The sequence below is a fragment of the Morus notabilis genome, unplaced genomic scaffold (assembly GCF_000414095.1).
Source record: "Morus notabilis unplaced genomic scaffold, ASM41409v2 Scaffold634, whole genome shotgun sequence".
In the NCBI taxonomy this organism is placed as follows: domain Eukaryota; kingdom Viridiplantae; phylum Streptophyta; class Magnoliopsida; order Rosales; family Moraceae; genus Morus; species Morus notabilis.
Window position 1 is genome coordinate 476625 of NW_010359282.1, and position 13117 is coordinate 489741.

The 13117-nt window shown below is 35.2% G+C and overlaps 1 protein-coding gene across 1 annotated transcript; it reads right to left on the reverse strand.

The window, feature by feature from the left end:
- Positions 1 to 288: 288 nt before the first annotated feature.
- LOC21404021 (scarecrow-like protein 21) lies at positions 289 to 3861 on the reverse strand. Its single transcript, XM_010093994.2, has 2 exons — positions 3641 to 3861; positions 289 to 2527 (listed from the first exon to the last, which is right to left on the reverse strand). The coding sequence occupies exon 2, from the start codon at positions 2364 to 2366 to the stop codon at positions 621 to 623; it is 1746 nt and encodes a 581-aa protein (XP_010092296.1). The 5' UTR covers positions 2367 to 2527; positions 3641 to 3861; the 3' UTR covers positions 289 to 620.
- Positions 3862 to 13117: the final 9256 nt, after the last annotated feature.

The following is a 13117-nucleotide window of genomic DNA, read 5'->3' on the forward strand; positions in this document are numbered from 1 at the left end:
TCTCCAAATCAAATTCAATTGGATTCATAGATTCATATGACAGATTATAGATTATAAAATATTCATAGGACCTTACATTGGTTGTGTGAAATAGTTTTAAGGTTGAGCGTACTGCAAAGGGATACTAATTAGGTACAAGCTCGGTGATAATTTGTGTGGTGGTTTTCTGGCGTTCTATTATTAGTACTGTAATTCACAAAAAAATAAATAAAATATAATATAATATAACAGAGAGAAAGAGAAATAGCGGAGAACTTGGAGCAAACATTCTAATAGAAACACAAAAAATGAAAAGATAAGGATTGTGGGCTGAGAGCTGCATATTACTAATCTTTACAAAGAAACGAAGTTACAGATTTATTTTTCTACAACGAAAGAACAGTTGAGAAACGTGATTTAGCCTTGTATGTAGTTAGGCCATTGGAAATATTACAATATGTTGCGACATTTGAACATAAGAATGTATTAGAAACAAAAAAGAATTAGGCGACTTACATTTTAACCGCCAGAATCAGGTGACAAATTAATAAAACTGGATGAAAAATCTGACGGTTAAAACTGTAGAAACTGTTTATTTTCTACTTCTACCTGCGTTTTCTATTCTTGTATCTCTCTTTTTCTCAGTGCCAAGCAGAAGCTGAAATAAGATTCCTGTCTTTCCATCCCAAAAGCATAGCCCCATCCTTCTCAGCCAAAGTGTAATGCTCAGAGTAACACCTCAACAAACTCCTTATAACAGAGTTGACATAAGAGCTCAAAGGGTACTGCCGAAAACCCGCCATTGTCAGCCTCGATTTCCACTTCCCGAAAAGCTCGTGCCTCTCCACTCTCTCCTTCCCCTCACAGGCAATCACGTTCACGATGTCCCTCGCCAGGCAATGCTGCTCGACATTGATCCGCTGCTTCGAGTTCCTCAGCAGTGTCACGTCGATGGACTCGAACATCGCCAGGTAGTAATCCAGGGTCTCCACAAACCGGTGATAGAATGGCGTCGTGTTCGTGTTTGATTCCTGCTCGACAAGTGTCACTACCCTCGGGGACAATGACTTCACCATCCGGAGTAGCCCATCGCGGGGATTCTCCAAATCGACGCTCTCGTCGGGCGTGTGGTGGAGCTGGAGGGGGAAGTTCACTGCGAGGGCCTCCCCAGGGCGTATGCCGAGCATTTCCCTTGTCACGTCGGAGGCAAAGACCGGCACGGCGTGGAACTCCACAGGGATGTTGAAGTTGCGGGATACCGCTGCTAATCTTCTCCCCACGGCCTCTAATCCGTCGCCACGGGCATATTGATTGACAGGATCATCGATGCCAGTAATTCGAACATGAGGAGGTCCATTAGGCCTAGCAGCCAGAGCTTGTAGCAGGGTCAACCATTGGGTTCCTTGAGCAATCTGGAAGTCAATTATGTGAATTCTGTCTTCGTTTCTGCAAGCTTCAGCAATGGCTCCATTGGCTGCCATATAACCAAACTTCAAATAAGGACAGATTTCATATAAGATTTGCATATAAGAAAGCAAGTCCTTGCTTTCAGGTTCTCTGCATTTCAGCGCTCTGTAAATGTTGGTTCCTGAGGCCTCCTTTCTCGCCACCATTCCTTCCACCATGTAGGCTCCAAGGCGCTGGATCGGTTCACCGGAGATGGACACAACACCGCGGGCCTTCTCGATAAGTTTCTCAAACATCTCATTGTTGTTCTCGGTGAGTGCTCGCGCACAGGCGATCAGGAGTTGCTTCAGATTACCAGGAGGAATGTCATTCTGCTTCAGAAAAACCTCATCTTCAATCGCCTTGTGTCTCTTCTCGGTTTGGGAAACCTCAATAGACTGCCAAGGCCTAATGACGAGAGAAGTCTGCCGCTGAATTAGACTCGGCCCTTGGCGGCTATCCTCCCTCCACGACATTGATCTCTGAACCGAACCTTGCTGATCTCCGAACAAGGTCTTCGACCGGGTTACCTCCTCCTCGTCGGGGCTCATCAAAGCGGTTTCTAACTCAAGCAAAGCGTTTTTGAAGTTCCGAGCACAACTCACATCCTGTTGCGAGGGAGAATTCCTACCGGAATAAAGCTGAATGTCGCAGAAACCGTCGGCGGAAGGGCTCAACCGAGGGAAATAGCTCCCCGTTTCGAGCGGCGAGCTGCAAGGAGGACTAATCCCGGACAGATTCTCAGTGGAACTGTACTGCTCCTGACTATCACTTAGCGTGGTGAGGGAATCGGAGTCGAACTGTGACGAAAAGGGTGAGGACGGCGAGTTTCCGAACTCGAATTTGAGTGATCCGAGGAGCTTGTTTGGTAAGGAGGAAGATGTGTACGAGGAAAGAGCTGCACTAGAAACGCCAATTCCAAATAGCTGGTGCGAGTCCATGCTATAATTTTGACATCAGCTGTTTGTTGTTGATGGAGAAAATTCCACTGATAATTTTGCCAAACCAGGAAAGATGAAAGTATAAGTTTTGTTTCTTTGTTCAACAACTTTGATTGGAATGGTCTCGGACTTTCTTAGCCTTGGTGATGAGAAAAATTGACCTGTAATGTCAAAGCAAAAAAAAAGATGAGCATGAAAATGGCCAAGTATGAAATGCATGACAAAAATTCATGACACAAGATAAGGTATTGAAAGATATACATATATATATACACACACACACACATATTCATATATATATTGAAGATTCGATGTAAATGTAATCAAATGTAATCTAAAATATATTTTATAAAATAATAAATTACAGAGTGAATAAAAAAAAATTATTTATGTATCTTATGTTATATCTTTTCAAAATCATTTTTACATATGGTCCGTGCTGACCGGTCTTTTTTCGGCAAAGTCTGAAATTATATTTGTCAACTAATCGTCGTCTTCAAAGTGCAAGATGATAAAGGTGAAAATAAACTGTAATATTAGAAGTTAATTTCTGAGAACAAAGAATCCTGGGTCAAGCAAAGGACTTTTTTTTTTTTTTTTTTTGCTGGGGAAGGGGACGAGAAATTGTTGTTGACTTCCACAAATTTGTTAACTACCAATCATTATTGACTAAAAAAGATTACTAAAAATTGATCCTAATTAAATAGCATGATCAGAGAGCTTGGAAAATGGAGAAAAAAACAAAAACAAAAACAAAAACAAAAAAAACAAAAACAAAAACAAAAAAAAAAAAAACAAAAAAAAAACAAAAAAAAAAAACATAGGCAGAGATATTCGCAAGCTAAGTTAAACTTTGCTTTAACCTAAAGCCATAATTATTCTATAAAGAGACCTCTATGTATTAGGCATTAATTAATTATGACTTTTAATTCTCTGAAAAACTTGAGAAATTAATTACAAGTGCCCACTAGATTTTCACATCTGTTTTCACTAAAATGACAAATCCTACTCAAATTAAGCTAAAATCACCAACAGCCCAATTCATTTCTCAACATTTCCCTCAACCCAAATAAATTAAAAAAACATCTTTTTTCACTAAAATCACAAATCTCACTCAAATTAAGCCAAAAGAACCAACTACCCAATTCATTTTCTCCATTTTCCTGAACCCCAGATCATCAAAAATAATAAATAAATCAACCAAAACAATCAAATAGCAACTCAAATCTGCATAACTAAAAAACACACATACAAGAAAGAAACGAAGAAAGTACCTGAAATGAAATCTCTGTTGGCTTAAATCCTCTTCTGGCTCACTAGAAAAATCAAGCCTTTTTCTGAGAGGCTTCTTCTTTTGACTTTCTACAGTCTCTTCTTCAACTTCAACTTCAACCCAAGAATCTCTTCTTAACCTTCCGTTGGTTGATTTTTCAGTTCAAATCCGACGACTCTTTTCCGTCTCTTTAGAATTTGTGAGCTTTCTCTTCGCAGCGAAAAAGAGAGGGCGGAAACACAAATCAATATATAGGGAGAGTACTTATGACGGTGATGACTTGTACGGGAATTAACGGTAACGGACGGACGTTTGGATTGTTATTTTTAAATTAAATTGTAAGAGAGGGGTCATTGTTGTACAGCGGAGTTAACGTGCATAATTGACGGAGCTTCGACGGCTGACCCTTCCGACCATTTATCACACGTTCAACCTGAGTATCGAACATTCTGCGCTTTTTCTTTTTCTTTTATTTATTTATTTATTTTTATTTATTTATTTATTTATTTTGTCATTGCTGAGGTGGCCGTACGCGCCGTTTTGGAGTTGGAGGATGACACACGCTGTGATATGATTATGAGGTGATTTGTGTGGTGCGAACTGGGAGGTATCTACCTAAAATGCTGTCGTTTCCTGAATGAAAAATTTTATTTTACCTAATTTAATTTTTTTTAACTAAATTCTCACGTAAAATCACATAATAACTTAAATTAAAAATTTAAATCCATAAAATAAAGGAGACCTTAAAAGATTGAGTTCAATTTGTTAAATTTTTCTTTAATAAAAGTTCCGATCGTGAGTATTAATATTAATAATTAGATCTTATTAACATCAAATAAGATCTAATTATTAATATTAATAATTAGATCTTATTAACATCAAATTTAAATAAAAATGTATATAAAATTAACACAATTTAACATAATGTTAACAATTTAAATGACGCCAAAATTTCTCTTGAATTGAATGTTGTTATGCAGCTTCTTGAAATTTTTTTTTCTTATTCCCATCCATCCTAATCAACAAACAAGCTATAACATAGTAGCCAAAATTATCTATCATTTAAAAAAAAAATAGCCAAATTTATCCTAAAATCTAAGTTCCTAAACCCCAGAAAAAAAAAATATATATATATATATATATATGTATATATTATTTCCCCCTAACTGCATTTACCCTCATCTTCAAAAATCAAATCAATATCATAAATAAATGATATAACAATGAAACTGAAGTAGTTGGGCACACGCGCTGCTAAGTGAGAGTGAAATCCGGGTGTTATTGCAGTTCTCACGTGGGACGCAAAAGAGCGTGTTGGAGAATGGTGGGATCACAAAGGGTCACGTGATACGAGCGTGATAGATTAGCTAGAGCGTGTAGGGAAAATGAATGACCAGGTCATCAGTGACACTAATGAAGGCTACGCGCTGCCACGTTTAGATAAGACTGCGCGCTTCTTTTGACGCCTTTGACCTCCCTTGCCACGCGTTTCCACGCCCCCATGGAATCTCTCTCTTTCTTTAATCTAATCTAGACTAGATATATTGGGCCCGTTTAATTCACTGATTTGAGTTTTTAATTTAAATTGATATGTGATTTTATATGAGAGTTTTTTATTATAATAAAAAAGTTAAATGTGACTGTTTCTGAAAATTTTTTACTGTAATAAAACTTAAATTCTAAACTCGAAACGGTGAAATAAACAGGGCCATAATCTAAGGTCCGCTTTGTTTCATGATTCAAAATTAAATTTTTGTGAAGAAAAACGTTGTAACAGAACTATTAAATCGATATTTAAATTCCTCTAGTAAACATGTTTTAAAAATTCTAACTATTTATTGAGACTTTCTCTTTTAGAATATCTCTACTAACTGTTGATACTTGAATTCGTATCAGGCCCATTATGGGTGGAGGCTCAATCTTTTGTATCCCGTGACTTTATGTAAGAATTTTTTATTATAATAAAAAAGTTAAATGTGACTGTTTCTGAAAATTTTTTACTGTAATAAAACTTAAATTCTAAACTCGAATCGGTGAAATAAACGGGGCCATAATCTAGGGTCCGTTTTGTTTCATGATTCAAAATTAAATTTTTGTGAAGAAAAACGTTGTAACATAACTATTAAATCGATATTTAAATTCCTCTAGTAAACATGTTTTAAAAATTCTAACTATTTATTGAGACTTTCTCTTTTAGAATATCTTTACTAACTGTTGATACTTGCATTCGTATCAGGCCCATTATGGGAGGAGGCTCAATCTTTTGTGTCCCGTAACGTAATTGGGCTCATTTTGTGGACTCAGGCCACGCTTGAAGAACTCCCGTGGGTTGTAGTTTGGTGGGCCATAAGTGATCACATATGCTCATTTGTCCTTAATTTGACCTAATTTGAAACCTGCTTAGGGAGTTTTCAGAATTAGTCAAATTAAGCATGAATCGGTGATGAAGGATTCAACCTAAGAAAGCCTTCCCCTTATCTTTGGAAGCCCAAAATCCTTTATTTCATTCCTTGAAAGGCCCAAACCCCAAGTCTGATCCTTTAGAAATTTTCTCCAGCTCAAAGGCTTGAGAAATCCATTAGTTTTGGCTCATTCGAAGGCTTTTCTCGCGATCAGACATGCCTCTCGGAGCACATCTTGTGTTAGGTATACTTTCCTACCTTTTCTCTGTATCGGGTTGTCTATTTGGAGCACTCGTGCACATTTTTGTAACCTGGTGTCGGAGCAGTATGTTGTCTACAATGACTGCTTGGTCATTCTTGTACAAACAATATCCGACGAAGATCTGACACGCAATTAGACCCCCCAAAAAAAGAGACTTTGGAGCACTTGGTTGAGTCAAACACTCTTGGAGATTTCAGGTCTGAAATCACTTCGCGTTAGGCCAAAATCAGGAACTTAGCCTTCAAGTATTTCCACTTCTAAGGTGTCATTTTGCCTCTTCCGACAAGGTAGCTAAGATTTTGCTCCAAACGGAATTACTTGTGTCTTGCTTCATCAGAACGTTGCCGGAGCAAATTTCTAGAAACTTTTCAACTCATTTTTTGTGAGTCTCTTTGTCAAAATCAGAAAGCTATCTCACACCTTTCCTCCGAATAGGAATGCTCCAACAGCCCGCCGCCGTTTCTTCCACTCCATAATCTTTTATTCCGTTTCTGGACCATCTCTTTGTCAAACCAAGAAAGACCTCTGATAGCCTTTCTCCAACTAAAAATAAGTGTTTAGACCCCCGTCAAAGTAGTTGTCAAGCACTTTCATCTCTTCCTATAAATACCGCATTTACCTTCTTCATTGCAACAAGAAACCAAGAACACACATGCACATCAGAAAACACCATCAGAGTGCTGAAACTCTTGAGAAATCATCTTCCTTAGAATGCTTTCTTCAAGTCTTTTGCTACAAAGACTTAGAGTCTTCTTCAAGTTCTTGAGGAACTTCATAGTCTCTAAGGGGGCGTTTGGTATGCGAGAATCAGTAGGAATCGTATTCCCAGGAAAGTGATGGAGGGTAATATGATTCATAGGAATAATACATTATTGTGTTTGGTTCTATACATGAATCCTTTTCAAATTCCTAGGAATATTACATTAATGTGTTTGGTTGTTTGCATGGAAGATCCATAATAATAATAATAATAATAATAATAATAATAATAATAATAATATTTATAATTATAACAATAACAATAACAATAACAACAATAAGAATAATAATAATAACGACAATGACAATAATAATAATAATAATAATAATAATAATAATAATATTCTAATGATTTTAAGATTCCTGGGAATTTGAATAACACCATGTTGGGTGGTATTCAAATTACCTTAAAATGAAGGAAAGTGAATCCTATGGTAATCACTTTCCTGGGAATCTAAAAATTATAATTCTTGTACCAAACATGGTAATATTACAGATTCTCATTCCCATCCTTAAGATTACTGCATACCAAACGCCCCCTAAGTGTTAACCTCATTAGAAACTCCTTAAGAACACTTTCCAAATCCTTTTCCACCACTATCTTAGTGATTACAGAGTTTCTTCACAATTTTCAAGAAGTATTCAAACCTCCAACCTCGAAGCCACTCTTGTCCACCGTCGAAATGAGTGCTCCAAATGGTCTCTACACTCTCGGAGTGACCTGCATTTTCCCTCGGAGCTCTTTCATCATACTCTTCCATATCACGTTTTTCCATCAGCGCTTTAACCACCAGCGAAGCTACATACTCAAAGCCTCCAAAGCAGCCTGAAAAATGCTTTTGTAACCCTTCTCTATCAAAAGCCTTATCCACCTCTTGAGTCACTCCTCCATCAACTACGTGATCACTCCTCCCACCATTTTTCATTCGCGAAGTTCTTCATTATTATTTTTCAGATTTTCTAACATTTTTTGTATGAGTATTTTCATGATTTTGGCAACAAAGATGGTCCTAGAACACGTGTTGTTTGGCCTAATTTGGGCCTAGGCGAACCACACTATTGTCAGATGTCCTACCGTCGTCATCTACTTTGAGGGCCCGTTAAGTGTTTTGGCCATGTTGGAACCGTCACCAACGAGTCAAATACTTACACATACACACCCTCGCCACATCATACCCTCCGAATCTACCAGACCCCGACACTCACCAATTAATTTCTAGCCTTATTTTGTTCACTGTTAAGATTGTGTGATTTGTTTTGAATTGTGGTGATTTAAATTGTTGTTCGAACTGCCTTTTGGATATGTAAATTAATTGTAATTTAAATTCAGAATAAACTGTATTTGGATAAAATGTGAACAACTGTCATTAAAATTTTGTAACAAATCCTATAAAACCTCATTGTAAATATTAAAAACATATGCAATATAGATGAGGATTTATTCCTCTCTTCATTATGAACACATTAAGAAAATCATCTCAATCGGAACTAAAACAAAAAAGTTATGACATTATTAAACTTAAAGTTAAGAAGAGAGCAAAAGTATAGTCTGAATTGTTTTCACTATAAAAATTATTCGGATTGTTAGAATTTAAGGAATGGGGTAAATTCTAAAATCAAGCGTTTGAATTATTGTCAATGATTTGAATTTTCCTTATTTATTAAACATCAATTTGAATTCTAAACTATAATTTAAATTAAATTATTAGATTTAAGTTGTCGAAATAAATATGAACTTTAAATATTAAATTTGATTAAAATCAAATTAGATTAAAAATATATAAAACATATAGTTGAAAACATGGCTTTTTAATAGTCTATACCTATTTAAAAATGTCTTTATTTATTTTTTTATGTTATCCCTTTATTTGTAGTAATAACTAATAACTAATAACTAACAAAAAGGAACCAAAACTAACAAAAATTTCTTAATATATATATATATATATATTTTTTTTTTTATATAAACGAACATGGTTTATTCTTTTTTTTTTTCCCTAAATAAACATGATTTTTTCTCATCACAAAGAAAAGTGGTCCATTGGTTTTTTCCACACCCGACAAACAGCCGTTGTATTTGCTCTTGGTTTTATAGGAGTTGGACACTAAACACTTGTCCTTCCGCTGTTGGAGTCAGTGAAGTAAATTTCATGAACGTGTCAATTATAATTAATATTTAAATATAAAAAACACTTTTTAATATAATGTTATTTATGTATTAAAATTCTCATATACTATATTATGTGATAAATTTTTTACTAAATACAGTATATAAAAATTTTGACATTTAATTATTATTAGTTGATATATTTATCTTTTTATATAATCATTATATTTTTTTGTACTTTTTAATTATTTTTAAAATAAAAATTTATTTTTACAACTTTCAATTTATAATGATTATACAAAAAAGTAACTTTAGTATTATAATTAAAAAATATATAAGCTAATAAAAATGTTGAAAGTATTACTAATAATAAAACTTAGCAATAATTCCTTTTAATCTAAAATATACTTGAAAGAAGTGTAGATTACTAGGCCATTTAGTTCGCTGATTCGAGTTTTTAATTCGAGTTTAGATGTGACTTTATATGAGAGTTTTTTACTGTAATAAACAAGTTAGATGTGACTATTTCTGAGAACTTTTTATTATATCAAAACTCGAATCGGTAAAATAAACGGGGTCATTGTATACCGCAGGCAGGTTCAAAGGACGTGTATAAATATATAGACGTGCATTTATATGTCAGTGTCACTTAAACACCATTCATCATGAACCAATACTCATCAATCTTCCAAGTCCTAAATTCAAGGATTCCAAATCATTTGTAAATTCTTAAGAGGATGTTTGTTTCTTGTATTCGTCTTTAATTTTAAATCATGAATCATGATTTTTTACAGTATTTTTTTCTCATAAAAAATACACGTAAAATAAAAATAATTCTAAATTATGATTTTAAATGTACGAAATAAACATCCATTAAGTATGATTTATGTTATGAATGTAACTTAAGAATGATGCAATCGAACCATTGATGTGGTCAAATTCAAATGGTGTGATGTTTGACATAACCTTTGAGAAATCCAAACTCTTTTTTGTTGGCAAATGCCAACCTACTTCTTGGGCTCTAGTCAATTTCGATTTTGGTTTGGCTAACAGATGTAATCATGAAGAATATGAAATGAGAGATTTTGAAAATGATGTGACAATATTTGAAGCAATTTAATTGGCCAATATTTTTTTTAAAACAATTTTTACTTATTTTTTTCTTTATTTTTCGTGATAAATATAAAATTAAAGCCCAAACTGAGTCCAATATTGATCATATTTCATGCTGAAAACAACGTACAGAAGTCGACCTGCCATGGTGCAAAAAATTTTGCTTTGGATGGCAGCAAATTTGTATATCATACCATTTTCCAATATAACATGTATTAGCAGAAAAAGGAACAGTGAATTTCGGTTGGACATTTATGCAATGGACTTAGCGGAGAATTATAAAACCTACTGACCAAAATAATAATATTAATAATAATAATAATAATAATAATAACAACAACAATCCAATCCCTGTCAATCGTAAAATTTTTCTTTCCCAATTCAAAGAATCAAATGAACAATCCTGATCATCACAATTATTAATCTCAAGTGAAAGACACCGCTAACTGATAAAATGTAAATTAACAATATAAACATTTGTCACGTTTCGCTTATTTAAGAGAATATTCTTTTTAAAAGGTTTTTTCTTTATTTTTGTTCTCATTCACAATACACTGGTGTTCCGGATGTGCTCGATATTGGTGCATTTGAAGTACTATCATCTTGGGACTTCGGACATATGTTTTACTCAAAAAAAAAAACCATTCACATTGTAATTTCTAATTTTAATGAAATCTTTTCTTCAAAAAATTAATTGATTCATAACATACACTAATGTCCACTCGTTTTGCCTTTTGGGTCTTTTGCATCATCAATGAACAGAATAACAAGGAAAAAGGCAAAGATCTCGTGGGCATCCATTAATTTCAAGAGATAAGATGCATCTAGAGAAAAAGAGGATTGAGCTAAATATTTTAGTCTTTTAAGGAATGGTTCACATCCACAAAAGTGATGATGGAAAGGAGATAAAGATGTCTGAATCAAACTTTATAGTGGCATTACTACAATAAAGGAGCACTAACACATACCTTTTAAGTGGATGAACCTTCCTATGTTTTTACTTATCAAAAAAAATTCCTATGATTGATAGTTCAATGTTTTTTATTTTTTTTTTATTTTTTTATTTTTTTATAGTTCAATGTTAATGTTGCGCACGTCTAACTCTGATGATTAGGGGGGGAAAAAAACAAACTTAAACGTGTAATTTATTGAAAACAAGTACGTGTTAGGATAATCATTATGGAATCCAGCAAAAGTCGATTAGCATATAATGATTGGAAATTTGGAACAGAATAAATAAAGGAACCGTCTGACATTAACTTTTTAATAGTTAGATCTGATTAAATTAAATGATATTAAAAAAATATATAAAACAGATAATTTTTAAGATTTGAGAGCCGAAAACGTTTCAAAAAAGTAGAACTATCAATAGTTCTTTTTTTCTGGTCCTATAGAAGAAACTCCCCACATATTAGAGATATTTTCTGATACGTTAACATACCGGTAGATAAGGTTTTCTATCTATCAAATATGTATAAAATTACAAAAAGTCAAAAAGTACGCATATCTAACAGTTAAAAAAACATGACATACCGGTACATCATGCGTTTCAGAGAATCTCCCAATTAGTGCTGGAACTTTGGGTCGGCGGGCCGCCCGAAGCCCGAACTTTTTCGGGCTCGGGCGGGCAGGCCCAATTCCCGCCCGCCCAAGCAAGAAATTCGGGTTCGGGCTCGGGCAGCCCGAATTTGACATGTCCACCCTTGCCCGCCGCTGTCTAACCACCGTATACCGCCATCCGCCAAGATTTTTTTGAATTTTTCCGACCATGCCCGAACTGCCAGACCCGAAAATTGCCTGAAAATTGGGTGTGCCCGAATTGCCCGACCTGAAGCCCGAATTTTTGAATTTTTTTGAATTTTGTCCGAATTTTTCCCGCCTGCCCGACCCGCCCGAGGTGCCCGAATACCCGAAAACGGCTAGTTTTTTTAATTTTGCCCGAATTATGCCCGAAAACGGCTAGTTTTTTGAATTTTTACCCGAATTTTGCCCGAAAACTCGAGTTGCCCGAATTGCCCGAATTGCCCGAAAACAGCTAGTTTTTTGAATTTTGCCCGAATTTTGCCCGAAAACTCGAGCTGCCCGAGTTTGCCCGACTGTCCGAAACTCGAATTTCAAAAAACTAGCCGTTTTATCTCGTTTTTTTTTTTTAAAAAAAATCATTTTTTAACCCCAAAATTTCCCTATAAATAACCCCCATCCCTCACACATTTTTCTCACTCAAACTTTCTCAATCCCTCTCAATTTCTCTCAATCTATCTCAATCTCTCTCAATTTCTCTTAATCTCTCTCAATCTCTCTCACAATTTTTCTAAAGCTCTCTCTCTATCAAATTCATCTTATTTTTTTATAATGGATCCTTTTGGTTATAGTGGTATTCCCGTTGATGCCCAACACAATGTAGAAGAAGGGTAATTTTTCACTAATGAGTTTGTTACGCAGCAAATGCAATCTACTAATCCAAGCCATGGTGGACGTACTGGAGGTCGTGGTCGCAATAGTGGGCGTGGAGAAGCAGCGGCGAGTGCGACTGCGTCTGCGTCTGCGTCGGCAAGTGTTGCAACCTCCAGGAGAAAATGCAAGCGTACCTAGACAGTTTGGGATCACTTCGACATAATTGACGAGGTGGATAATGAAGGTAACACTAAACATATAGCTCAGTGTAAATATTGTTTATCTAAATTACAAGACGACACTATTCACGGCACCACACACTTGAGACGACACTCCGAAAAGTGTCTTCAAAAGCTTAGCCAATCTAGCGGACCCGCACTCCGCCAAACACAATTATCTTTTGATCGCGCAACCGGTGGTCTAACCACTTGGAAATACGAT